Source organism: Sinocyclocheilus anshuiensis, unplaced genomic scaffold (assembly GCF_001515605.1).
Source record: "Sinocyclocheilus anshuiensis isolate Anshui unplaced genomic scaffold, SAMN03320099.WGS_v1.1 scaffold990, whole genome shotgun sequence".
Taxonomy (NCBI): Eukaryota; Metazoa; Chordata; class Actinopteri; order Cypriniformes; family Cyprinidae; genus Sinocyclocheilus; species Sinocyclocheilus anshuiensis.
This window is the reverse complement of record NW_015539926.1, coordinates 795075-822203: the sequence shown is the minus strand read 5'-3', so window position 1 is coordinate 822203 and position 27129 is coordinate 795075. Positions and strand designations below refer to the sequence as shown.

General features: G+C 35.6%; 3 protein-coding genes across 3 annotated transcripts in view; 1 reads left to right on the top strand and 2 right to left on the bottom strand.

Moving 5' to 3' along the window:
• Positions 1 to 16280, top strand: part of LOC107686720 (thiamin pyrophosphokinase 1-like) — a 94509-nt gene extending 78229 nt beyond the window's left edge. The window contains exon 10 of the mRNA XM_016483826.1: positions 16100 to 16280. Within this exon, the coding sequence (XP_016339312.1) occupies positions 16100 to 16257 (158 nt within the window). The 3' untranslated portion in view covers positions 16258 to 16280. The remainder of the gene's footprint in view (positions 1 to 16099) is intronic.
• A 28-nt stretch (positions 16281 to 16308) lies between these two features.
• LOC107686695 (protein transport protein Sec61 subunit gamma) lies at positions 16309 to 17998 on the bottom strand. Its single transcript, XM_016483789.1, has 4 exons — positions 17889 to 17998; positions 17131 to 17236; positions 16661 to 16763; positions 16309 to 16450 (listed from the first exon to the last, which is right to left on the bottom strand). Exons 2-4 carry the CDS (start codon positions 17222 to 17224, stop codon positions 16441 to 16443), a joined length of 207 nt encoding a protein of 68 aa, XP_016339275.1. The 5' UTR covers positions 17225 to 17236; positions 17889 to 17998; the 3' UTR covers positions 16309 to 16440.
• Positions 17999 to 18947: 949 nt separating this feature from the next.
• LOC107686693 (retinol dehydrogenase 12-like) lies at positions 18948 to 26817 on the bottom strand. Its single transcript, XM_016483786.1, has 7 exons — positions 26536 to 26817; positions 24976 to 25091; positions 24021 to 24176; positions 23786 to 23890; positions 21360 to 21569; positions 19673 to 19865; positions 18948 to 19482 (listed from the first exon to the last, which is right to left on the bottom strand). The coding sequence occupies exons 1-7, from the start codon at positions 26547 to 26549 to the stop codon at positions 19380 to 19382; spliced, it is 897 nt and encodes a 298-aa protein (XP_016339272.1). The 5' UTR covers positions 26550 to 26817; the 3' UTR covers positions 18948 to 19379.
• Between the last annotated feature and the right edge of the window lie 312 nt (positions 26818 to 27129).

Sequence of the window (27129 nt, the reverse complement as noted above, 5' to 3'; positions counted from 1 at the left end):
GCTGTTCAAAAGTTTGGGATCAGTAAGATTTTTTATGTTTTTAATGGAGTCTCTTATGTTCATCAAGGCTGTATTTATTTGATCAAAAATACAGTAATATTGTGAAATATTATTGCATTTTCTAATATTGGTTTCCTATTTTAATATACTTTAAAATATAATTTATTTCTGTGACACAGCGCTGAATTTTCTTCAGTACTCCAGTCTTCAGTGTCACACGATCCTTTAGAAATCATTCTAATATGATGAAAGAAAGTAGTTTTTGGGAAGTAATCATTTCTTTAAAAGAAAAGAGAAAGAAAAAAATTTACTCACCCCAAGCTTTTGAATAGTAGTGTATTGCAACACAAAAGTTCTATTTTGAATAAACACTGTTCTTTTTAACTTTTTATTTATCAAAGAATCCTGAAAAAACTACCACAGGTCCCAAAAAATATTAAGCAGCACAAGTGTTTACAACATTAATTATGAATCAGCATATTAGAATGATTTCTGAAGGATCATGTGACACTGAAGACTGGAGTAATGATGCTGAAAATTCAGCTTTGCTTCACAGGAATAAATTATATTTTAAAGTATATTAAAATATTAAACTGTTAGTTTAAATTTCAATAATATTTCACAAAATTAAAAAAATTTTCTGTATTTTGGATCAAATAAATGCAGCCTTGATGAGCATAAGAAACGTCTTTAAAAAAACATAAAAAAATCTTACTGATCCCAAACTTTTGAACAGCCTGTACTTTTACTTACTGTGCTTTTTAAAAAAAATATTTAAGGGGATGATCTATTTTTCAAATATGGACTATAACTTTCAAATTCTGCAATTTATATAACTGAATAAAAGCCATATGGTTTTACAAAAATGGTTAAGCTCTTTGAATGAACGAAAGATCTCAGGAAAACATAGGATACGAAACTGATACTGATCTTTATAAATGTATACAAAAACAGCTAAAAAAACAGAACACACTCTAATTTATATAACGTGAAATTGGACTACAAGCACAATGTTTTGAAAACACTACTCAAGAAATTTAGTAAAGTTGGTTACTTTGCTAGTTGTACTGTTAGCCTTTACTGCTAACTCTCCCCTTGACATTGTTAGGTTGTATTTGTATTTGTGTTTCTTTGTTGAGGGAGGATTAAAGTGGAAGCAGAAAATTAAGGGACACTGACTGTACATGTGAATCTTTAAAGACGTCACACTGTTCTTCTCAGAACGCCTCAGCATGAGCTTGTATAGGACGAGCAGAACATGACATTTCGACCATTTGAAAGCTAATACCACTTGCTGTTTCTAGTAAAAATGGGAGTTTTAAAGGGAAAGAGAAAGAAAATTTTTTATATTTAGTATTGTGTATCATTTATGTATTTAAATTGTAGTTCCATCCCAATTTCATGATATGATTTGTATGAAAACATACAGTTTTTAAAAAGCATGAAGGCCCACCACTATAAATAACCCTCAGTGAACAAAATAAAGATATTTAAATAAGATTGTACAAATTCATCACAAATTTGCCAAAATGTAAAATATTTTTAGAGTATATGTGACCCTGGATCACAAAAACACTCTTAAGTAGCACGGGTATATTTCTAGCAATAGCCAAAAATACATTGTATGGGTCAGAAGTATTGATTTTTCTTTTATGCCAAAAATCATTGGGATATTAAGTAAAGATCATGTTTAATGAAGATATTTTGTAAATTTCCGTAAATGTAAATATATCAAAACATAAATTTTGATTAGTAATATACATTGCTACGAACTTCATCTGGACAACTTTAAAGGCGATTTTCTCGGTATTTAGATTTTTTTGCACCCTCAGTTTCCAGATTTTCAAATAGTTGTATCTCAGCCAAATATCGTCCTATACTAACAAACCAAATGTCAAAGGAAAGCTTATTTATTCAGCTTTCAGCTGATGTATAAATCTCAATTTCAAAAAATTGACCCTTATGACTGGTTTTGTGGTCCAGGGTCACATATTGGTATTTCTTAAGCAGATAATTTTGAAAAGGTGGCCCTAAAATAATAAAATACTAATTTCTATATTTAAAATTTCACAAATTGTTCTGAAACCAGTTCTGAAAGCAAGAATTCACATATTAATTAAATACCCTTAATCATTGAAATTTTTATAAACATATATTTTTAAATGTGTTTAGTTTTGTTTTTCATTTTGCCCTGATTCTTAAACCAGCCTGAGCTTTTTTTGTTGTGATTGTAACTTGTTAGATGTTGTCCTTTTCGGAAAAGTGCTCAAAAGCTCTCTAAAACCAGCCAACAGACCAGCCTCATTTCAGGCTGATCAAAGCATTTTTACATCAAGGTTAACATGTTAGACCTAAAAGAAAGTGTTAAGGAAATTATACATCCAATTGTTTTGCTTTTTGAGACACGTCTAGGAACCCAAATACAGCGATTTGTGAACATTTTTGAGCCAGTAATCAACTTTTGCATGGCAAACACCTCTCAAAATTTGTTTGGAAAGCATAAAAGACTCGTTTATAAGGTCATCACTAGAATTTAGTCTCTATTGCTCTTGTGATGGACAAGAAAACCCAGTGTTACGCTCTCTTGCTTTCATTCTTTGATGCATCCTCTAAAAATAGTCCTTTTTTGTCAATACAGGCCAAAACAACCCAACTTCATTGATTTTGGTGTTTTGTCTGCTGAGAAAAGCTGAGGGAGGAGATAACGGAAAGGTTGGCCTTTGATACTTTATAGTGCGATCTGACCAATAGGTCCCACTGAGACCGAGCGAACGTGTGCAGGCTGTGGAGTGTTTTTAAAAGGGTCATTTGAAGGTTTTCTTTTAGTGTCGTGGTTATAATAGGCTGGTGGTAATCTCTGTTTCTGGCATGATGGCGGTGACCCTCTTTCTGTCGATGGCTCTTTTCAGTATAGTCTGTGCTCCACAAAACACAACCCATACTTTGGGAATTGAGAAGCCGATTAAAGACATTTTCATGGATCAAATTATGTTGATGGGTTTATAGGATTTTGGAGGTAAAGCAGGTTTGCCATAATAGCCCTACAGCTGGTTGACTTTCCAGGTCATCTATTAAAAAGTGAGAATGAAATTCAATATTTTCTAATAAATGATCAAACTGCTGCGTATACTTCAATCCGGGCTGCTCATGTAGATGCTAATCTAACTGTCATAATATATATGAAAATTTATGGAGTGCAGATCAAAGGGGAGATCAAACTCAGGAAAGGGGATTGTTTTTGTAATTAGTCTCCTTCCTTTTCATTTTAATTAAAAACAGCTCAATGCCAAACTCTTTGGAAAATCACAATAATCTGCATAATGCATTTTAAAATGCACACTCACTCACACATGTTTTCTGGGATATTACTATTTTTGTTTTGAATATTATAGTTAACTAAAGCTAAAGTTTATATATATTACATTTTATTTCATCTAGTTGCATTTCTCATATATAAGAAAATTTAAAAAACACAGCAAAATTATTAAAACGAACTAAAATTAAAATGAAAACATAAAAATTCAAAACTGATTACAAAATATTCATTACATTTTTTATTTAATTAAAAAAAAATTTGAATTTGAATTTTAAAATTAAAAAAAAAATTGTATTATGTATAAGTTAAGTTAGTTAAATATATATAACAAATATATAGTTAAGTTGGATATTTACATTATCTCAACAAATTACATCAACATTGTTTGCAGTAGTTTCAGTTTTTCCCAAGTTTTTATTTCAGTTTTCTACATATGAAAATGTTTTTGTTTTAGTTTTCATTTGACTTTTTGTAAACAGTAATAACACTGTGGTGTTCATGTTAAAATCGTATTTGTTTTTCTGAATCAGGAAGGAAATAGGAAAAAAAGTACTTGTTCAGTCAGGGAGAAAACCATTTTAAATCATTTTATCTGAAATCATAACCTCTCAGCCCATGGCGATAATAAAAACAAATGAGCTGCCCACTCAGGTTGCAGGGTCACATGGGAAAACGATCAAAGATTACAAAGCAGACCCATGTTGGTGAATCAATACCCTGTCGTAGGTAAGGCCAGATAGTTCAGAGATATTGGTTAATGCCATTAGCTTGCATGGGCGTAGGTCAAAACAGGACAAATACTAGTTATAACTGACAAAATAAACTAACCGAAATTGCATGTCATTATTTTGTGGCACATCAATTTCGGGGAAGGTGTCGTAGATGCAATTACTTCCCCACAAATGGTCTTTCCACTGCACAAAAACCTTCTTTTGAGGTCTTGAAAGATGTCAGGTCTCTTAATGTAACAATGCCTGACAAAGCGTCCTGCTCTGCATTCTTATTTGCATATCAGAATGACTGTGAGTGGTGAAAGAGCTTCAATTCCATCAAAAATCGGCTGACAGGTTTTGTTCAGATCAGGAATGAGCAGACTCTCTCTCTCTCACGCTCGCAGCGAGATGACAGTAATTCAAACTGGGCTAAATGCAATCCCACATTATGCTCACTGTTAAGGTAAAGTGAGCATGACTCAGCAGGTTTTAAAGCGCACCATAACTCTGATTGTTAGAGCGTCTGGGAAGCGGGCAGAGCTTTTTAATATTAAGCTGTCAAACGGATAGCGGGGCGAATCCCCAGCAAGAATAACTTCAGAGAGACTCGTGCTTGTAGGAGTCCCAGATGTGTCTTTTCCCATTTCGCTAATGTGCTCCTTAGCCCTGTGAGATACAACTTCGTTGCTGTGAATTTTAATGATGCTTTTAGGGGTTGGGAAATGTGTAAAGAGAAAAAAAACGCGGCATCTGATATGCTGCGAGACGGGATAAAAAAAACAAACAAACAATGGATGTCAAAAGTCGGTAGAGAAATCTGAGCCTGGGGCTGAAGAAAGTCCTTTGAAATTACAAATACGGGTCGGTTTACGCTTCTGTGTGCGTAAGCTTTGGAGGTGTTAGTGGTTTTGTGAGTTTAAAGAGACGGAACAGAGATTCTTTTATCCGGTTCAAGACATTTAAAACAATCACCGGAGTCCTGCTTTCATAAAAGCGCTTTGAATGACATTGGCAGCACTTTCCAGAGTAAATACTCAACTCTAGGAGCTGCTTTGCAGTGCTTAAGATTTCATCTTTTAATCATGATGTCTTTTAATATCACTGTGACGTCGTTACTTGAAAGTACTGAGGTGGTTTAGCCAAAACACATCCTTCTCTTAGTCACTGTCATTAAAAGACAACCCTATTAAAATGACTCCGCGCACATCACTTCCTGTCCTGCTTCTAGTCTTACTTTGGTCAAGTGGATGTTGATCTAACTTAGTTTTTGTGTACCTGTCTTAAGGAAAACTTCAACCATTATACCTCTTCCTAAGATTTCTAAATCCATGGAGCTAAATGATTTTCGTCCTATTGCATTAGTGCAGGGGTGCTGTAATGGGGGGAAGTTTAGGATGATTCCAAGGGCCCGACAAGGGAGAGGGGGTCCGGAACGTGATTTCTGCCAAGGGAGAAACTCAAACCTCCCCCTAATTTTGATTTTGTTGACCTGATTTTGTGGTTGTTGGATTTTTTAAGTTTTACAGTCCAGCAGTTCTAACTAGGTCACTCTATGTCTGATGAGGATAATCATGGATCCGTTTTGAATTAGTTCATATTTTGGTGTGGAGAATCAAACCTTGTTCTTAATACGTAAAAAATGTGAATAAATTTAGGGAAGAGTCCATGCGATTTAGTACAATTATCAAGGGAGAGCACACTGACCCAATCTGACCAATCATAACTCTGAATCTGCCATTTTTGTCCAACAAACAAACCAGACAGGAAAGTAGATTAACATTGGTGGACTTGAACTTGGTGAAAAATGGTATGAATTGGCGTCTTTCCGCGGTTGAAACAAGATACCATCTGGTGTTCATTCATGTTTATTTCGTGCTATAACTAGTAAAGAGGAAGAGATGATCGGTTCACGTGCCGCTTGAACTGAGGCGCTACAGTGATCTGCCACGACACTTTAAAGAGCCACAAAACAGTATTTATTGGTTGAATTTCTTTTTAAAAAATGACAAAATTTGAAAGCTGAGACTTTTTCATACCAGAAGTAACCTGCTCTGTTTTGTCTGTCAGCGTGTTGTCAGTTTCCTCTTTGCTCTGCGATATATTTTTCACTGCGTGAGAACATGACGTGTGCCTTGAGAGTGCCATGGCTTGTCGGACTTTGCCACAGTGACTAAGGGGGGCGGGATTTTGCGAAGGATCAATTTAGAGGGTTACAGAATGTAAATATCTAGGGGTTGTCTTAGATCACAAGATTCAGTGGGATAAATTGACTGAAGTTATTAGCAAAAAGGGACATCAAAGTATGTAGATAGAGCAAAGAGCAAATTTACTAAACCAGATCCCTGAAAGCTGAGAAAATAATTCTCAATATGTTTAGGAAGCCAGTTCTGCGTAAGAAAAAAACCCAAAATCCAAAAAACAAATCTGGGCCAAAAAATTAAATAAAATAAACGTTTCTGCCACAAGTGATTAAGTTAATGAATTAAATGTTGTTGTTTTTTTTTTTTTCCTGAAACATGTCAGTAAGGACCATGTTAAAAAACTTACTGACAAAAAAAAGATTCCTACGGGAATAAATAAAGTAAATAAAGTGCTTTAACTCTTAGGGGTTCAAAGGCTTTTTTTTTTGTTTTGTTTTGCTTTGCTTTGTTTTGTTTTTTGAGCATCAAAAACTTCTTTCAAATACTTTAAAAAACTTACTGACCTCAAACCTTGATGTCAGTTTCTTCACAGTTATATCTCATTTCACTTGCTTTTATAGTTATTAAAAGCAAGTCTGTTCCATTTTTTATGTGCAGAATTTTTGTCTCATCATCTCAAAAGGTCTTGCGTCCTCTACCAAAATGCAAAAGACATACTTGTTTTTTTTTCTTTTTGTCATATTTATTTTCCTCCTTATTAAAATGATTTTATGACTTATTTAACAGCCGCATGCAGTATGATAGACTTCAAATAGTAGAATCTGCATTTACTAATGGATGACTTAGACTCTAATCCACTTCGTCTTGTCTGCTAGGTTCAGTGAGACGTTTTCACTTTGAAACGGCATGAATGTATAACCTTGGCTCAGCCTGCACTCTTCAGACAGCGGTTTACGTCAAAAGAACAGACTGAAACATTCTCATTTCTCTGCATGCAGTCGGTCTGCGTTGCAGTTTCTAGCTTTTATTATTTTAAATTGGGTTTTTTTATGACGGGTGTTGCTGAGATGCCACTTCAGCATCTCTGTTTTAGAGGAAATTATGTAACTGTCATATTCCTATGGGAAAGGCAGAAAGCAGAGCTTCTCTCATCTGAAGGTCGAATTAGCATTGTGTCGTCGCCTCAGCCTTGTAACCTCCCTCCAATGAAGCCATAAACATTTAATAGAAGCGCTATCAATCCCCACCAGATGTCTAGTACAGCAGCACACCTCACCTCACACGATAAGCACAGAGCAAGATGAGTTTTTGGGGCATAAATGTACCGTTTTTGCTTCAAAATTATCGACTGTGACTCAGCCCCATGGCTATAGCGTGTTCCTCTCTGGGGCTCCGTGTAATTTGCTCTGTAAATATTGGGTACTTAAGCGAAGTACATTGGTGCTGGAAATGCAATTACTGCATGCAAACATCTTCATTGTTATAAATAACAGCAACGCATTCATTTCTGCTCTTGCCGCAGTGTCAGATATCGATCGGAATCGGGCTGAGGAGATTGCTAATGAAGCTTCCTGGATGCTCTGAGAACCAGCTTTGTGTGAAAGCCAGATTTATTATTCATGCTTAACTGTCCAAACCTTGATATCTATCATGCTAATATTAATGCCGGATGGTTAAAGATCCAGTTGGATACAAACATTTTGTCTCCCTGTTGGTTGCTTTGACAAACTTACAAATAGCAAACTTACTATTAAAGGAATAGTTCACTCAAAATTTTGCATTATATCACTTGCTCAGCAATGGATCCTCTGAAGTGAATGGATGTCATCAGAATGAGATGATAAAATTTTAGCTGATAAAAACATTACAATAATCCACACAACTCCAGTTTATCTATTAACATCTTATGAAAGAAAAAGCTGTGTGTTTGTAAGAAACAAATCCATCAAGACGTTTTTAACCTTAAACCGTTGCTTCTGGCTAAAATCCATCAAATCTGTTGTCCTCTCATATCAAAATCCAACAACAAATACAGCGGGTAAAATAAGTATTGAACACATCACCATTTTTCTCAGTAAATATATTTCTAAAGGTGCTGTTGACATGAAATTTTCGCCAGATGTCTGTAACAACCCAAGTAATCCATACATACAAAGAAAGCAAAACAAAAGTTCAGAAATTAAGTTCTGTGTAATAAAGTGGAATGACAGAGAAAAAGTATTGAACACATGAAGAAAGGGAGATACAAAAAGGCATGGAAAGCCAAGACACCAGCTGAAATATATCAGTAATTAGAAAGCAATCATGCCCCTTGTCAGTGGAAATTAATATTAGTTGGTTCAGTCCCAGCTGATGGGACTGAGCTGATGTCTCGTGACCAGCGTGTCACACAAGAAACATTTCATGATGGGTAAAAGCAAAGAGCTTTCTCAAGACCTTCGCAACCTTATTGTTGCAAAACATACTGATGGCATTGGTTACAGAAGGATTTCTATACTTCTGAATGTTCCAATGAGCACTGTTGGGGCCATAATCCAGAAGTTGAAAGAACATCTTTTCACCGTAAACCGACCACGACCAGGTGCTCCTCACAAGATTTCTGACAGAGGAGTGAAAATAATTATCAGAAGAGTTGTCCAAGAGCCAAGGATCACTTGTGGAGAGCTTCAGAAAGACCTGAAATTAGCATGTACAATTGTTTCATAGAAAATAATAAGTACAATAAGTAATGCACTCAACCGCCGTGGCCTGTATGCACGCTCACAACAAAAGGCTCTATTGCTGAAGAAAAAGCATGTTGAAGCTCATTTAAAGTTTGCTGCACAACATTTAGACAAGCCTGTGAAATACTGGGAGAATATAGTCTGGTCAGATGAGACAAAAATTTTACTCTTTGGATGCCATAATATACACCATTTTTTGGAGGTCAAATGGCACTGCACATCACCCCAAAAATCAGGGTGTTGCACTGGCAAAATTCATATAATTGAAGGAAGGATGAATGGAAAAATGTATCGAGACATTCTTGATAAAAATCTGCTGCCATCTACCAGGATGATGAAGATTAAATGAGGGTGGACATTCCAGCGAGACAATGATCCCAAACACACAGACAAGGAAACTCTCATTTGTGACCCTGGACCACAAAACCAGTTATAAGGGTCAATTTTTCGAAATTGAGATTTATACATCATCTGAAAGCTGAATAAATAAGCTTTCCATTGATGTATGGTTTGTTATGATAGGACAATATTTGGCCGAGATACAACTATTTGAAAATCTGGAATCTGAGGGTGCAAAAAAAGTTGTCCAAATGAAGTTCTTAGCAATGCATATTACTAATCAAAAATTAAGTTTGAATATATTTGCAGTAGGAAATTTACAAAATATCTTCATGAAACATGATCTTTGCTTAATATCCTAATGATTTTTTGCATAAAATAAAAATCTATAATTTTAACCCATACAATGTATTTTTGGCTATTGCTACAAATATATACCCCAGCGACTTAAGACTGGTTTTGTGGTCCAGGGTCACATTTGGTTTCAGGGAAAGAAAGTAAAGCTGCTAGAATGGCCCAGCCAATCACCTGACTTGAATCCAATGGAAAATCTATGGAAAGAACTAAAGATCAGAGATCATAGAAGGGGCCCATGGAACCTTCAAGATTTGAAGACTGTTTGTTTGGAAGAATGGGCCAAAATCACACCTGAGCAATGCATGCAACTAGTAGAAAATAAGAACTAAAGATCAGAGTTCATAGAAGAGGCCCACAGAACTTTCGAGAGTTGAAGACTCTGTGGAAGAATGGGCCAAAATCACACCTGAGCAATGCATGCGACTAGTTTCTCCATACAGGAGGCGCCTTGAAGCTGTCATTACCAACAAAGGCTTTTATACGAAGTATTGAATACATTTCAGTAAGCGTGTTCAATACTTTTTTCCCTGGGTCATTCCATTTTATTACACTGAACTTAATTTCTGAACTTAAGGGATCAGGGGGTGGAGATGGATAGGTTTAGGTATATGTAAGGTTGGAGGAGTTGGATCTGGATCCAACCACGCCCCCTAGATCTTGTGTTCTGCAGTGAGGACCATCTCACATGCACCTTTACAGCACCTTTAGAAATATATTTACTGCAGGGCTGTACGTTAACTTTTTTTTCACGTAGCACTGGTGCTACAGAGGTTAAAAGTTTTGTAGCACAGGCCAAAAAGTTGTGGTAAATTTATTCATCGCACAGACCAGTTTTTTTGTAGCACGTGCGACATATATGTCGCACTGTACAGCCCTGTACTGAGAAAAATGTTGACGCGTTCAATACTTATTTTACCCGCTGTATGTTTTGGATGGTTTTCACTCGTAAATGGTGATTGATCTGTCCATATTTTTCTCCTGATTCAGACCAGACAACTTTTTCATTGGAGAAAGAAATATTATATATAGCTGGAAGCAATGGTTTGAAGTTAAAAACATCTTGATGGATTTGTTTCTTACGCTAGACATTAACTTATGGACTGGAGTTGTGCGGATTACTTGTGGATTATTGTGATTTTTTTATCAGTACTTTTCTAGCCTATTACACTTTTTACCTAGTGGATGATAAAAAAAAGTAATAATAAAAAAAATATATATATATATATATATATAGTTATAGTTATAGACTTGAATTGAAGGAGGTACCTGAGATGTACCTGGCAAAGACAATATCATAGAGACTTAAGTGCCAGTCAAAAGTTTGAAAAGTGAAAATTCTGTTCATCAAAGGATCTTGAAAAAAATACAATGGTTTCCGCAAAAATATTAAGCAGAACAACTGTTTTCAACATTGATTATAATAAGAGCTGTTTCTTGAGCAGCAAATCAGCATATTAGAATGATTTCTGAAGGATCATGTGACGCTGAAGACTGGAGTAATGATGCTGAAAAATCAGCTTTGCATCACAGGAATAAATTACATTTTTAAATATACTAAAATAGAAAATGGTTGTTTTAAATTGTAATAACATTTCAGATTGTTACGGTTTTTACTGTATTTTTGATCAAATAAATACAGTCTTGGTGAGCAGAAGAGACTTTTTAAAAAACATTCAAATCTGACCTACAAACCCCAAATTATTACACGGTAGTTTTTAGAAAACCACAGAATACTATAGCAACTGCAAAGAAACATGCTAGGAAACACTAAAAATTATATAGACTATTTTGAGAGTGATCATTTATTTGGGAGCATACATTTCAACAAAATAGATGATAGATTTTATGTTAAGTCTACAGGAATCCTTTACGGTCCACTGTAAGGAAAGCAGATCAATATTAATTTACACATCAGCCTCTCCACCACTGCATGCATATCTGTTTGTATTCCTGTATGTGTCTGCATGAAGAGGTTTCCATGAAGCTGCTGTAATGTGTTGGAGTGGAGGCTGAGCGTTTCAGCTCGTGTCTGTGTGCTCTGCCTCAAGGCCCATCTGTCCACACATCTGCTGCCACACATTCCTCCACAGCACACTCTTCATCTGAGTGTCCACTATCAGAGTCATTGGCTTCACACTGTGGCTCGTCAGCATACTTTTGATGAAGAAAACATTGAGAGGTCAGGGATCTCATTAAACCGCTTCTTTGATAAAGAATGCTGATCTGACGACGTCCCTCTTGCTGTTGAATTTCACGGTTCACGGTTCATTTCGGATATCTTGTAGGCTACCACAGGCTTACAATGCATTACAGTATATCAGTGTATTATATAGAGTATACTATTATTGACCTACCACTTTGAAGATAGATAGATAGATAGATAGATAGATAGATAGATAGATCGATCATTGAATTGGGAGGTAAATTGTCATGATGAAAAATCATTGTACTTAAAATAGGCTTTTTATATAAACATTATATAATATTGATTATGAATATATTATTCATGAGTAGATATTTTCAGTACTATTTATTTTATGAATTATTTATAAATATATTCTATAAATTATATTATATCAATATTAGGGCTGTCAAATTGATTAATCGTGATTAACAGCATCCACAATAAAAGTTTTTGTTTACATAATATATGTAAAACATATATTTATATGTATATATAAATACACATATACATGTATATATTTAATGTATGTAATATATATTTATATATCATATAAATCATATATTAATATGAATATATATATATATATATATACTATAAAATAATATTTTATCTGTATAAATATATAGATTATAATTTAGGAAACGAGAGCTTATCATTTATTTTTACTTTATTTGATTTATTTATCCATTTAATTTTAATTAAGGTTATGGGAATTTGTGATAACAACGTGACAAAGCAAGTTGTCATAACACAAAAAAAGGACTGGCCCTAATAGGCTTAATGGTCTTAAGAAAAATATGTTCTTGACAGGTTATTTACACAATAATGCATCTCATATGCCTTTCAGATAGCGCTGTTTGAAAATGCTTAAATTTATGGTCAAACATAAGAAAAGGTGTATAATACTTAAATGTAAGGGCTCTTATCTTCAGCATTTTGAAAGAGGCCAGCTTGCATGTATTTCAACGCAGACGCGACACGCACCGCATCTCACAGTGCTTTGTCGCCACCACTGGTCAAATCGTGAACTGCAAGATGTGAGCAGACACTGCTTTAGGTCTGTTTGATGAAAAGTATTTCTTCTTTACTCACTAAATATGCGTCAGAGCAGCAACCAGGGGGCGGTAAGTTAATTGCAAAGTTTAGTCAAGGTTATCAATGTTTCGATCTCTACATCTATTGTTTGCTTGAAATTGACTTAATTATCAGTGTGACATGCGTGATTAACTGGAGGAGGCCATTGTGAGCAGTTCATCGCTAGTGACAGACCAAAGTCGGTCGTCTCCGCTTGTTTGTCCTCTTGTCATGCTGCCTTTGAAGTCCGGTGATATTTCTTCAGACCTTGAAGTTTGTTCAGTAGCCTCAGAGTAAAACAGCTCATCTGGCGTCAGCTATTGTTTACTTCGTTTTCTCTTGCTTCGACTGGATCATATTTTAGGGGAAATATATTTTCATGTGTTTAATTTTTATGCGTAACGTTATTTACTGTTCGGTGAAATTAAGTCTTCCTCAGCATAGGCAATTAAAGGATTCTGGGTATGAATTCTGATAGGAAGAGTTTGTTTAAATACATTTGTGTTTAGGAAACATTCTGAATTACTTTATAACTTAGACTTTATTGTCTATTATTATCTATTATTGTCATTTTTCAGTCAGTTTTGGCTTAAGTTTAGTGTACGCTCTGTGTGTGTGTGTGTGTGTGTGTGTGTGCGTACAGTGTTGGGGAGTAAGAACTAGTTACATGTAACGGAATTACGTAATTTAATTACAAAATAAAAGTAATTGTAATCGGTTACAGTTACTAAGAAAAAATGTGTAATTAAATTAGTTACTTATGAAAATGTTAAGGATTACAAATGGGGTTACAACAGACTTTTTACACACTCCTACATACAGATTTAATTGAGTTCTTTCATAAGTTGCAGTGACTGCTCTAAAATATGAAACGCCAATGTTTCAGTAGTTTATAACATGCTTATCCGATAACTCTTATATTTCCTATAGGGTTTATGTATATGCTTTATTTTTTTAAGATGAACTGTTTTTTTCTAAGGCATTGTTAGATTCCAGTGTTTCCTGTCATAGCTATGCAAAGATTTGATTTCAAAAAGAGTATCATAGCTATTAAACTATTTCTTGTTATGATTTTAAATATGTATTTAACCTCCGAATGATTTAAAGCAGTGGTTCTCAAACCTGTCCTGGAGTACCCCCAGCCCTGCACATTTTGTATGTCTCCCTCATCTATCACACCTGATTCAAAATATTATAATCTTAATTCAAGTGATGAAGGATTTTGAAAGTCTGACCGTTTTCAGTGTTGAGCACATACTATAAGGTTAACCCTGCCTGGTTTACATGTTTTGAAAATGAGTAACAGTTTAAAACGTTAGAAATTTTGAAAAGTAATCAAAAAGTAATCAAATGTAATCAGTTACATTACTTTAATAAAGTAATTGAAACACGACCGACCTACCGACCAACAACTATTTGAAAAAAAAAAAAAAAGAATATTGAGAAAATCACCTTTAAAGTTGTCCAAATGACAATGTTGATGTTCTTAGCAATGGATATTACTAATCAAAAATTAAGTTTTGATATATTTACAGTAGGAAATTTACAAAATATCTTCATGGAACATGATCTTTACTTAATAATCTAATGATTTTGGCATAAAAGAAAAATCGCCACTGGGGGTCAGCATAGGCTCGGTAGAGACTAACTTGAAAAGTATCTTACTAAAGATATGGAAAACAAGTTTTCATTTTAAAGTTTGACTAAATAGTTTCTCGTGAAAACCTGTTGCAGAAGAGTACAAAACCACGTTAACCAGTCTGGTGCTCCAAATAATAAACTCTCTTCTCCACTTCAGTGGCCTGACATAAATGACTTCGGTCAAGTGTGTCTGATATTATAAGGGACCACCAAAATTATTAATTGGGTCACATTCCAGCTAACAGGTATAACTCCTTTCTGAGTGGCACCTGGGTCTCTCTGAAGGGAATAGCATGCTCAGTGATCAAGAGAAATGTACGCTTTTGTTGCTGGATGGCTGGACCATTGAAGTGAGAGCCATTGAACTCTGTCTGGCATCCAGATTACAGCACTGCTGCTGCTCGGGGTTTCCAGTGAGCAGTTAAACTGAATGAGAGAGCCAGAGACAGAGAAAACAGTGTCGTTCCCACCAAGTTACGCGAGGTTATGTTCTGTCCCGCTTCACTCATTAGAACATTTCCACAAGCACCCCTGGCGGGTTTGGTGAGAAGCCTCGGGTGGCCAATTTAATTAAAACTACAGCAGGCGGACACTTTGGTGGCATTTTTTTCTTATCCCCTTCATTTCTCACCCTTCTTTGCACCTTAAATGCATGAAAATCCTCAATCATGAAGTACCCTAAAGGAATAGTTCACCCAAAAATTAAAATGTATTCACCCTCAGGCGATCCAAAACGTAGTTTATTTCTTCATCTGGACAGGGGTGCATTTCCCAAAAGCATCGTTAGCGAACTATGGTGGTTCGTTCCATTGAACTCTATTGGTAACGATGGAACTTGCGACCATAGTTGCTTTTGGGAAACGCACCCCAGATTTGGAGAAATGTAGCATTACATCACTTGCTCTGCAGTGAATGGGTGCCGTCAGAATGAGAGTCCAAACAGATGATAAAAACATCACAACACACCACAAGTAATCCACATGACTCCAGTCCATCAATTAAAGTCTTGTGAAGTGAAAAGCATTTATAAGAATCAAATCCATCAGGGTGTTTTAACTTTAAACCATCGCTTCTGGTCAAAATACCAGTCTATAATACATAAAGCTTCCTCCAGTAAAAAAGTCCATCCCCTGTAGTTCTTTCACATCAAAATCCACTTATTTTGTTTAGACCGTTTATTTTTTATTATTTACATTTTTTGCTTGTTTTCTATTAGTTTAAACCCGTTTTTGGATTGTTTTTCACTTGTAAATGGTGTTTGATTAGTGCGTATTTCCGGATTCAGATAAGACTTTTTGCTAGAGAAAGCAATTATTATGGATAAAGGACTCACATTTTAGCTGGAAGCAGTGTTTCTTAATAATGGATTTGTTTCTTGCATATATGTAGCTTTTGACTTCACAATGCATTAATTGATGGACTAAAGTAATATAAATTATTTGTGCATTATTGTGATGTTTTTATCATCTGTTTGAACTCTCATTCTGACAGCACCCATTCACTGCAGAGGAACCATTGGTGAGCAAGTGACGTAATGCTAAACTATTCCTTCTTAACGGTTTGGAATGTCCATAAAACTCTACTTATTACCTTTTGTCCCCTTTTTATAGACAATCAAGTTTTGGCTTTTGGACAGCTTGTAAGCACATCCAACACTTACGAGGACCACGACCCCAAAGGAGGCAGAAAACCTATAACTGTCACCACAGACAAGCCACTTCTATGGAGCATGGGAATTAAACCAGTGAACAAAGCACCAAGCCTTTAAAATGTGCCTTTTCCTCAGCACTAACAGCCTTTTATTAATGAAGACAATGAGTAGTGTAACCTTTGATTTATTAACAGCCAAATATAAATGTTAACACGCACAAAAAACATTTATACAAATTTCCGCATTCAGTCCATCATCCAACACAGCCGAAGGTCTGTTTGGCATCACACTGTAGCTGATTCAACCACCGCTGTTAACAAAAGACAAACAATCATGATTTAATCAAAGACTAATTCAAAGACTGAATTAAACAAAATGTCTGTTCAAAAGGCAATTTGCACAATTTTATATGCACTGTAGTATTAGACTATCATGTTTATGTAATCAATGTTTTTTTCATATTACTTGCAATAAAAGGCTGAAATACAATGTTAATTGTGTGTTTTTGTGGATTACTTACACAATGATGTTGTTGATGGGGATGTGGATGAGTTTGACAAAGAATCCAATAAAGCCCATAATGGCAAATCCAATTGCTGTTGCCATGGCAATCTTTTGGAATTCTAGAGAGCAGGAAATAAAATGAAGCTATTTTATCATAAATGTGAAACAGACTTAAGTAAATGCAATGTTAAATATGCTCAAAATAAACAGTCAAATAAAACAATAGGTTTAGAAATATTCCATTTTTATTTTCTCTTACAAACATTACTTTCACACCATTTTCCCCTGAAACGGCTGTCTATTTATTAGATGTTTCTCTTATATTATCTTTTCCACAGCCAATATCGTTATCACAAACAATTCATCTGCATTCAGCTCAAGTGAACTTAAAAAAAAAATGTAGACTTTCATACATAGCATCAGTACTCCTGAAGTTTCTTTATGCTTATCAATTCTTTGAATTAAACGACAAAAGACTGGAATTACCTTTTCGATCTGGCTTTGTGCATCTTTTCACGAGTCTGATGGAGTCCTTGACGAACTGCCTGCTGGGCTCCACGAACTGCATGATCTGATCCATCCTGATGCGAGGCTGGAGGGAGAACAGATCAGAACAGTTTAAACTCCCAAATGTGAACTACAAACACTAAACAGCCTCATCAGACAACAAAACACGAATCACAACCAGACCTCTGCATCGCTACATCAGCATCTCGCAGGATGCTATACAGGTTTCACCAACTTGCGTATGAATTTATTAGACCCAGATAACGTTACCCTTCACCCAAAACCCAAGCATCTGGAATCCAATCCCATCTACTCAAAAGCTAGTTTTTAAAATATATTCTCAAAAGGTGCCAGTTGTTAAACACATAACTTTGTTAACAAGCTAACAGATCTTTAGTGACCAATGACTAGAATCTACAGATTGGCTAACTAGCACTGTTAGCCTGCATGCTGCGCACTTTACACTAAATAAAAACACTCGCAAAGGACTTTGATACCCATTTCTTAATTGATAATTGAACATAAGCATCTAAATGTTAAGTATTTTTAACTCAGACTAAGAAAGTGGTCATATCTGATCAGTTAGAAACAGTGTTTACGCTCAAACTCACCGATCACAGCAGACACGTCCTCAGTAAGACACAGAACCGTATTAATTACCTTATTTTAAAACTGCATTCTTTACGTTATACCAGTAGAGACTACTAACCACGCAAAGTCGACGAAAAGACGCTTACCTGTGTTGACAAATCAAAGGACGAAGCAGTTGTTCAGCAGCAAGTTACAAACTGACTCCGCTGTGTGTGAAGCCACGTAGATTTAACTGCGGAAAGACTGACGCAGCGTTAAGAGTGACGCATGCGCGCTCGCTCCCAACTCCTGCGCACAGTTGACGTGCTCGCTGCCATCTAGCGACTGGAGTTTAGCGCGCCAAACGACTTGTCCACATCATCATTAGTTGTGTAAGCTGTCTATCGGTCTGTGAGGATTGTTACATGGATTCTACCATAAGCATTTTCAAACAGTTTATCCAAACATACAACGAGGTATTTCATGTGCTTTTGTAGAATTTTACGCTTCCGCTTAAGCTAGGTTTAATTTTACAAAGCTCCAAAGAGGATGTGGTGATGGAGGAAAAAAAAAAGAAGTTCCAAACGTAGGTTCGGGAGGAGCCTAGTCATTCAGTCCTGTCAATCATCATTACGAGCCTATATATATAAGCAGCTCTCATTGCACCGTCACAGCATCAATTCTTCCGGCATCCCTCCACCTCAAGCCAAGCCTCGGGTTCGAGCCTCCATTAAAGACAGCAAGCCAAGTTCGTTTACCATTAACCATCAAGAACAGATGGGCAGGCGAACTCGTGAATCATAGTTTTACATTCGCTCGCAAAATACAATGTTTCGGTTTGTGAGCGAACTTAAAAGTTTTACGAGTGAACGCAAAATTTCTAGAAGAACGCAAACGTTTTGTGAGCCAACACAAAATCATTCAAATATTTTTTTAATGATCATCTTATATTTTAGCTATCGTCCATTTACTATTGAGCCTACAAAACTTTTGCGTTCTCTCGTGAAATCACATTATATAGTTCACAAAGTATAGTTTTTCTCCCACATCATTCCAAATGTTTTCTGAGTAAATGCAAAGCTTCTCGGGGGAACGCAAAGTTTCACGGGGAAACGCAACATATTTGTGAGATAGCGCAAAATCATAGAAATTTTCGTCCCATTTAATTTTATTTACCATCACCTTTCTCGGAGGAATGCAATACTTTTGTGAGAGAAAGCGAAAACGCATTGAAATACATTTTTTCCTTACATCTACTTGTTTTTTTCATCACCATGTCTCCTTGGGGGCTCCATACTTTTATATGCTAGCATGAAGGCAAACATCCTGTGAAAATAAGCTTCAGATTAGCAGTTCTGCTTAGTTCATTAACTGTGGATATTACAGCAGCTCATCGGCAAAAAGAAACAAATGCAAATAAAAGATAAAAGATTTAATAGACCAAAATACATTTGAATTCATAGCAGTTCATTATGTCTACTGAAATTATAACAGAATAGCCAAGGATAAGAATATTAAAAAGAGTATTCAATGTACAATATAAAACATAGTGCATTCATTCAGGCATTGTATGAACACTACAGTTTCCATTATCTATGACATTAGTCCAAAAGCTTTTATTCCGCTTTTATAACAGTGTCACTGAGAGGATTGCTCCATCAGTCCCAAGTAATGCCAAGCATCTGACAGCTGAGCTCCCAGAGTTTCTGAGCCATTTCATCATCTAAAGCTTCGCTTGAACACTGTGCTGGAGCACAGTTGCTGGAAACAAAGCAGATTCTCAGGCTTATGGATGGCACTGTCTTAATGAGCATTAATATGACTAGAATCATTTCTATATTGCATGTTTAACACATTTTATAATCTTAAAAAATGTAAATGGTGGACATCTTGTGTGCATATCGGGAGAGTAAACTGGACTAAGAATTATATTAAAATAATTGTTCTGTACCTGTAATATCCTCCACTCTCATTGTCCAGCTTGGGCTCCACAGCGCAGTAGATGGTGGTCTGGGCCCCCTGAATAGTGGTCTTGGTGAAAGGGCTGAAGATCTTGACTGCTATCTGCACAGGCTTGCTGAGGTTCCTAAACAGCTCTGACTGCACCACACCAGGATGGAGGGAGTACACAGTCACACCACTGCCTACAAACACAACCATCACCATATTTTTCTATCAGAGCTTGCAGATGACACACAAGCGATCAAATTATTAAAACAGTTGTAATAAGTATTTTCTTCTTTTGTACTGCCATGATTAGTAACAGAATTGTTTTAATAGAAATAAGTCTGTTCATTTAAATTCAAACTTTCATTAGTTTACATTGGAATTTCCCTTATAAAAAGTGTTGTAGTGGTACAATGGTAAGTGATGGTGACAAATATTATAATAATTAATGTACCATGGTTTTAACATGCTAAACTACATTAAATAATAGATGTTCAAAAACATGATATTGCCACTGTGTATAATCTAGAAAGACACGGTACCTTTTCAAAGAAAAAATAATGGCCATATTAATGGTATTTTTAGATTTTATTTTATTTTTGTATAACAAGCTGTTTTTGCTTCACTAAATAGAAACAACAGATTCATTCATTTAGGAATCAAACTACAGAGTGCATGTGTTTTTTTAGTATCATATTTGATATAATCAGGCCTTTATGACTCATATTGTATGATATATGAGAATATGGAGCTCATAATCTGGGAGGAAAAAAACACCTTAAATGTTATTCAGCGGCCCAAACTGAGCAATATGCAAATCAAATGTAAATCATGTATGTAAATCAGTAAGCTCTTTATAACAGAATAGCAGACTAGTTACATAAAATGCACATAAATATCAGTTGTAGCAAAACATATTAATGCAATGCAATATAATGATAATTGAGAAATAAATGTTCCTTATCAGCCCGATGTGTCAACTTCGATATTTAAAAAAAAAAAAATTGTTTTAAATGTATGTGCAAGTAAACCTAAGTAGCTTCACTTGTTTTAAGTAGTTTTTTTTAGTATCATATTTGATGCATCAGGCTTTTATGACTCATATTTTATGATACAGGAGAAAATGGAGCTCATACTCTGGGAGAAAAAGTATAAACTATCAATCAGATGACAGAAGGCATGTAGCAGATTCAAACAGATTAAAACAGTATTATTTTGTTATATTCTTTACTACGATGCTATTAGAGAATTACGTTTTTTACTAGAATTACTGGTGTAGATATGAATTTCATGCGCAATGTCTGTGGTGTGATCCCTCTGTGGCCCTTCTGAACAGATCACAGTGTCATCTGTTATTTGATTTTGAGTTTGAATTGTCACATGAATGACAATCAGTGACAAGCACAGAAAACAAGACATTCTCCACATGCTTAGGACAGTCCTGCATCCTAAAGGAAACAGTCTGAGACAAATACAAAGATCAGTTGTGACCACCTCTGCCCTGTGTCCCGGCTTTGATTGCGCTTATGTAGTCTGACAGGGGAAAAGATTGCATTTAATGTCACGTTGTACTCTCACGAATACCAAATCAAGCAGAGTTCAGGAGAGAGAAGACAAACACAATATTAGTTTGTGTTCTTAAGGGTCATGTTTAGTCTGACATGGATAACCTTGCTTTGAAGGTCACATACCCTGCAGTCTTTTAGCCAAGGAGCGTGTGCAGAGGATGTTAGCTAGTTTGCTCTGGCCGTAAGCCCTCCGTGGAGAGTAACCCTTCTCACTGTTTATGTCATCCAGATGGATGCTGCCCCATGTATGGGCCACAGAAGCCACGTTGATGATCCTGGAGGGGGCTGATTTCTTTAAGAGGTCAAGCAGAAGGTAGGTGAGCAGAAAATGACCTGTTGGTGGATTGGAGAAGATAAAAATAGTCAGCGGTTGTTTGTCCTTTCATTGTCTCTTATGTCCTGTTGATGCCCCTGTGCCTTGTCTGTTACTCAATAAATGCATGGAAGTGGATGTATGTGGAAAGGATGTATACTATACGTGAGTGTTTAGGTTCCAACATGAAGTCAAATCCTGCTGATAAAATGATTAAACAGCATGCGCCGTCTATTTAGAGGGTCACTAGTCTGAGACCTCCTGTGTGAAACAAGGTTGCCTTATACATAGGATTAGTTTATAAACAAACACAATTTGTGCTTAATTTGAAAGAGGTCACTTTTTTGGATCAAATTACTTTACTGGTTTACTGGCCAGACCAAGTATTGATTAGATACAGGAAATCTAATTTTACTGAGAGTCTTAATTCTTCTTGGGTCATAATTAGTGTTTATAACAAAATGCTGATAAACTAGTTAATAATAACTTGAAATAGTTTTTTTATTTGTAAAATTGCCTCGGTTTTGGATGTTAAAATAGAAATAGACATTTGGATGCAGTATGTGCAGATATGCACACTTACACTACCTTTCAAGATTTTAGAGTCAGTAATTTTTTTTTTTAATAAATTAATACTTTTATTCAGCATGGATTCATTAAATTGATCAAAATTGACAGTTAAGACAATTAAAGGTGTTCATTAAAGAATCCTGAAAGAAAAATGTATCACACAGTTTCCACAAAAATATTAAACAGCAGCTGCACGGTATATATACATATACATACATACATACATATATATATATATATATATATATATTTAACAAATATTTTGCAACTGTAATTCAACATTGATTATAATAAGAAATATTTCTTGGCACTAAGACTGGAGTAATGGCTGCTGAAAATTCGGCTTTGTCATTTCAGGAATAAATTACATTTTTAAATATATTCAATTAGCAAACATTTACTTTAAATTGTAATAATATTTCACAATATTACTGTTTTTACTGTATTTTTAAATCAAATAAATGCAGCCTTGGTAAGACTTCTTTCAAAAACATCAAAAAAATATTACTAATGCAATTATGGTTCATGGTCATGGTCAAACTCCCTGAAATACACTAAATAATATTCATCATCATAATGTAATAATAATAATAATAATAATTCCATCTTTATTTGACCCTCTAACTCTAGCACTTTCTATTCTATTTTAATTCTACTTTATCTATTTATCTTCTTTTTTTATTAAAAAAAAAACACTAGCTTTCTATTTTTTCTATTCTATCTACTTGTTTTTTCTTTGTGTGTGTGGGTGTGTATATGTGTGTATAATATATATGTCAGGGTTCTGGACTGTCTGTGTGTGTTTTGCTCCCCGTGACCCAGTTTCTCCTCGTGTTAATTGTGTTAATTTGAGTATGATTCCATGCACCTGTGTTCCCCTGATTGCCCTGTGTTTATTAGCCCCAGTCTGTGGCAGCATTATGCTAATATTTCCACATAGTGAGGTAGATATGTGGGGGCGTGTTAGAATGAGCCGTTTTAGGGGGGTGTGGCAGAGTCTTAACTTTGATAAAGAATATCTCTTTGGTTTTGAGACTTTAGTCTTTGCAACTTCAGGGATCTTATCTATGCACAATCAGCTTGTAACACTCCAAAGAGAAAGGAAAACTTGAAATCGCATCATATGACCCCTTTAAAGACTGTTTATGTACTCCACGTCTCCTTGTTCCCAGTGTTGCCAATTTAGCTACTTTGTAGCTAGATTTAGCGACTTCCCCGCCCCTTTTAGGGACAAATATAGCAACTGCTTGGACAAACCTTATCTAAGTTCTCATCTTGCCCACTGATCTATGTTCATCTTTATATAGATCAGTGAATTTGCCATTGTGATGTCATCTACTGACATTTAGCTACCAGTTTTAGCTACTTTCAATTGAAAGCAGTTGGCAACACTGCGTTGTTCCTCGTTCCGCGCTCCTCCCAGATCGTGACTATATATATATATATATATATACACACATACATACCTTGCTAAACTGCGTTAGGCTAACCGAGACTTGTTATTTGCACATATATTGTTGCTCTTTTGTTAGTTTTGATTGCTTTTATTGTCCTCATTTGTAAGTCGCTTTGGATAAAAGCTTCTGCTAAATGACTAAATGTGAATGTAAATAGTGTATGCATGTAAACACATTCTTTCATATTGTAAAATATAAAGTAACATTACCTAAATGGTTAACACCAAACTGCATCTCAAAGCCATCTGCAGTTTTTGAATATGGGCACATCATGATTCCAGCATTGTTGATCAGGATGTTGACTTGCTTTTCCTCTAAAACACACAAAAAAAAAAATGTATAAAGACCCATTAACAAATTGATATTATATAATATTCTATTAATACTAGTAGTTCAAAATTGTATAGATATATTATGCGTTTAAATCAAATAATCAAAACATACCCTTGTTTATGAGTTCTGCAAAAGCTCTGATGGATTCGGTATCTGATAAATCAAGTTTGTTCGCCACAATGTTTTGGTTTCCAGAATCCTCTATTAATTCTTTTCTGGCTGCTTCTGCTTTTTCCAGATCTCGACAGGCCATGATGACTCGAGCCCCTGAGGACATCATCACATAGAGAAGCTGATATTAATGTGCAAACAGTCATGGAAGAGTTCACACGAAACAGAGCAGATATCCATCATGGATCTGAAATAACTGTGTTTACATACTCCAGCAAGTGTCCTTGCTCTGAAATGTCCTTGCATAATAATTAATTTGGTGCTAAACTAGGATGTAAGGCTGATGAGCTAACACAATAGCTCTTTGCCTGGTAATTACTGTGCAGAACGTCTATTATACTATTCAGAGCAATTTGGCTGGCAAGCGTCAGAGTTTCTTTGTTGGAATTCAGCGGGTCTATGTGGGAAAGTGTACAGTTTTACATCTCTTTGGCAGATAGTATTGTAATCCTGTCGTTTATTTATCAGCATGCATTCAAAGCTTCCAAGACCCTGTCGGTCTTATAAGATGAATTATTTGTTGTTTTGATTGCATAACATTTGACATTGGGACAATGGGTATGATTTACCCTTGCATTTATTTTCATCCCAGATTATGGTGATTTTATGCCATATTAAAAAGAACAAACTACAATAAATATGCATCCAAGATAAAGCTATCTGCAACAATAGTGCCAATATGATGTGATAGACTGCAATTATTCCAGCTAACCTCTCTATACCCTCTTCTAATTAGAGTGGCATCACACATGGCATGTTTTTTTCCGTAACAGGTTGGCAGTTGATGCTGTTCACAGCATGTGCAGTAAACGGAACAAATCAGATCATTCAGAGCGTTTTTTTTTTCTTTTAAGGTCAAGACCGTGTTGAGAAGTAACATGTCCTGAGAACTTACCTCTTTTTGCAAGGTCTCTCGCTGTCTCTTTGCCAATGCCTGTATTAGCTCCTGTGATTATGACTGTTTTGTCATCAAGACGTACAGAAGAGCTCCACTGACCACAGAAGACATTTCTGAAATTGATTACAGAGCAAATGTTTATACAATGTAATGAACACATGTTTGGTGGATTGTGAAGTAGTACAGGAGAGCGGGGCTAGTTGTCACACATGGAAGCTCGTTTCTGACTCGAGCTTTTTTCTCGCATTTCAGTATGTATAGCTTTTTCCTTTTTTCCTCAGAATTGTGTTAACTCAGGATTTTTTTCTTGCAATTCCGAGTTTTCATCTCACAATTCTGAGTTGTTGGGGTTTTGTTTTAAAAAAAAAAAAAGCATGTACATGGTTTATGATATACATTTTTGTTTTGTACATGAGAAAAATAGGATTACTGTACAAGAAGAGATAAAAAATAAATAAACAGATACATAAAAACATGACATAAAAACAACAACAAAAGCAATATATAAAGAACAACAGCGTTAGACGGGATCTTAATAGACAGAAAGTATTATAAGTATTATAAATGTACAATATATGCTCAAAAACACTGCCCCAAAATCTCGCCCAAACCCTTCATTAAAAGTTTCCATTTCTCAGTAAACTGACTCATTTGGAGTCTTAAACTGTATATTAATCTTTTCCATCACGTAAATCTCCCTCACTGTCCGTGACCATTCCTCAAGCTTTAAAGCAACAGTATGTGCAATTTTTTAAACCTTAAAATAGGCCTATTAGTTTCAAAACCATTCTGTTGGTACCCTGACTTCTAATAAGGTGAATGGCTTCTCTTTCCCACGCTCTCCTCCCCAAACATGTGTTCTGAATATGTAAGTTTGGTGAGCGGTAAAAGGGTGTATTGCGTTACTGCAGCTACAAATGCATGTGTACAGCTATACATTGTAATTATGTCAATTAATTTTTTAAAGGTGCACAAAACTACAGTTGATTGACATACAGTCTACAAAAAGTACTGTGCATTTTCATTCTTATTGCTCAGGAATGAAGATGCAATTAAGTCAACCCAATTGTGAGGCACATTGTCACACTATTTTATTGTAAGTTTCTCAAATTAGGCTGCTAGTTAAAAGCTTGTATTATTAATTCACGAAACAGCATAAATATAAAAGTACGATTCAAACACACCACATTGTTGTGACCAATAAGTAATGTAGCCTACTTAATCAATTGTATACATCTAAAATTGAATTCAGTTTAAGAGGGTTTTGGAAGTTGTTTAACCAACATACAAACTCACTGTCAAAACACATTTATGTAATGACTCAAAACCTGAGACACAGCCCTTATGACTACTTCCCCATGTGACAATTAGCCCCATTCTCCCATATTAATTATTAGATCAGCCTGTATTATCCAAAATTTGATAGTATATCTATAGAGAGTGAGCATTTTAGCATATTTTCAAAACGATATGAAAAAAATATGAAGACTTTGATAAAAAGAAAAGGTAAAAGTTGTCAATTGCAGTAGACTCATTCATGACACCAGCAATGCTTACCTTATTGAGTGCATTGTTCCAATACTGTCCGGTTTCCCTCAGCAGACAGTAGTGCTCTACTCTAGCGTCCTGTGTAATTTATGAAAGAGATAGTACTATGCGATCCGGATCCAAGCCCCTCCCGTCCAGGGCTCTGTCCTCCGGCCAATGAAACGCGTCTGACTTCAATATGAACAACGTGATGCGCTCGCATGAATGTGCTCGCTGTGATGGCTTTGAACTCCAATGAAGGAAGCTTTGTTCAATTGAATCTCTTTTGCAAGGTTGGACATTCCGTTACACGTCACCAGAACACACAATACAATCACGTCACCCCACTTAAAAACAAGCCAAATTGTGCAAAAGCAGTGACCGCGCGTGTCCACTAGATGTCCTCGTTGCGTCAGTCTGATGTTTCTCTACGAACACAATAAACACTAATAGTACGTCTTACTCAAGAGATGTAATATCGTTTACATTTAGATACTTTATTAAGTGACTGTAAAGCGTTCAGTGAACTATCACAATTTAACCACTTTTTTCTATCTGTCTACTCTTTTGTGCACCTACAGTCTAACTACACTACTTCCTTACTAACCCTTACGAAAATTAACC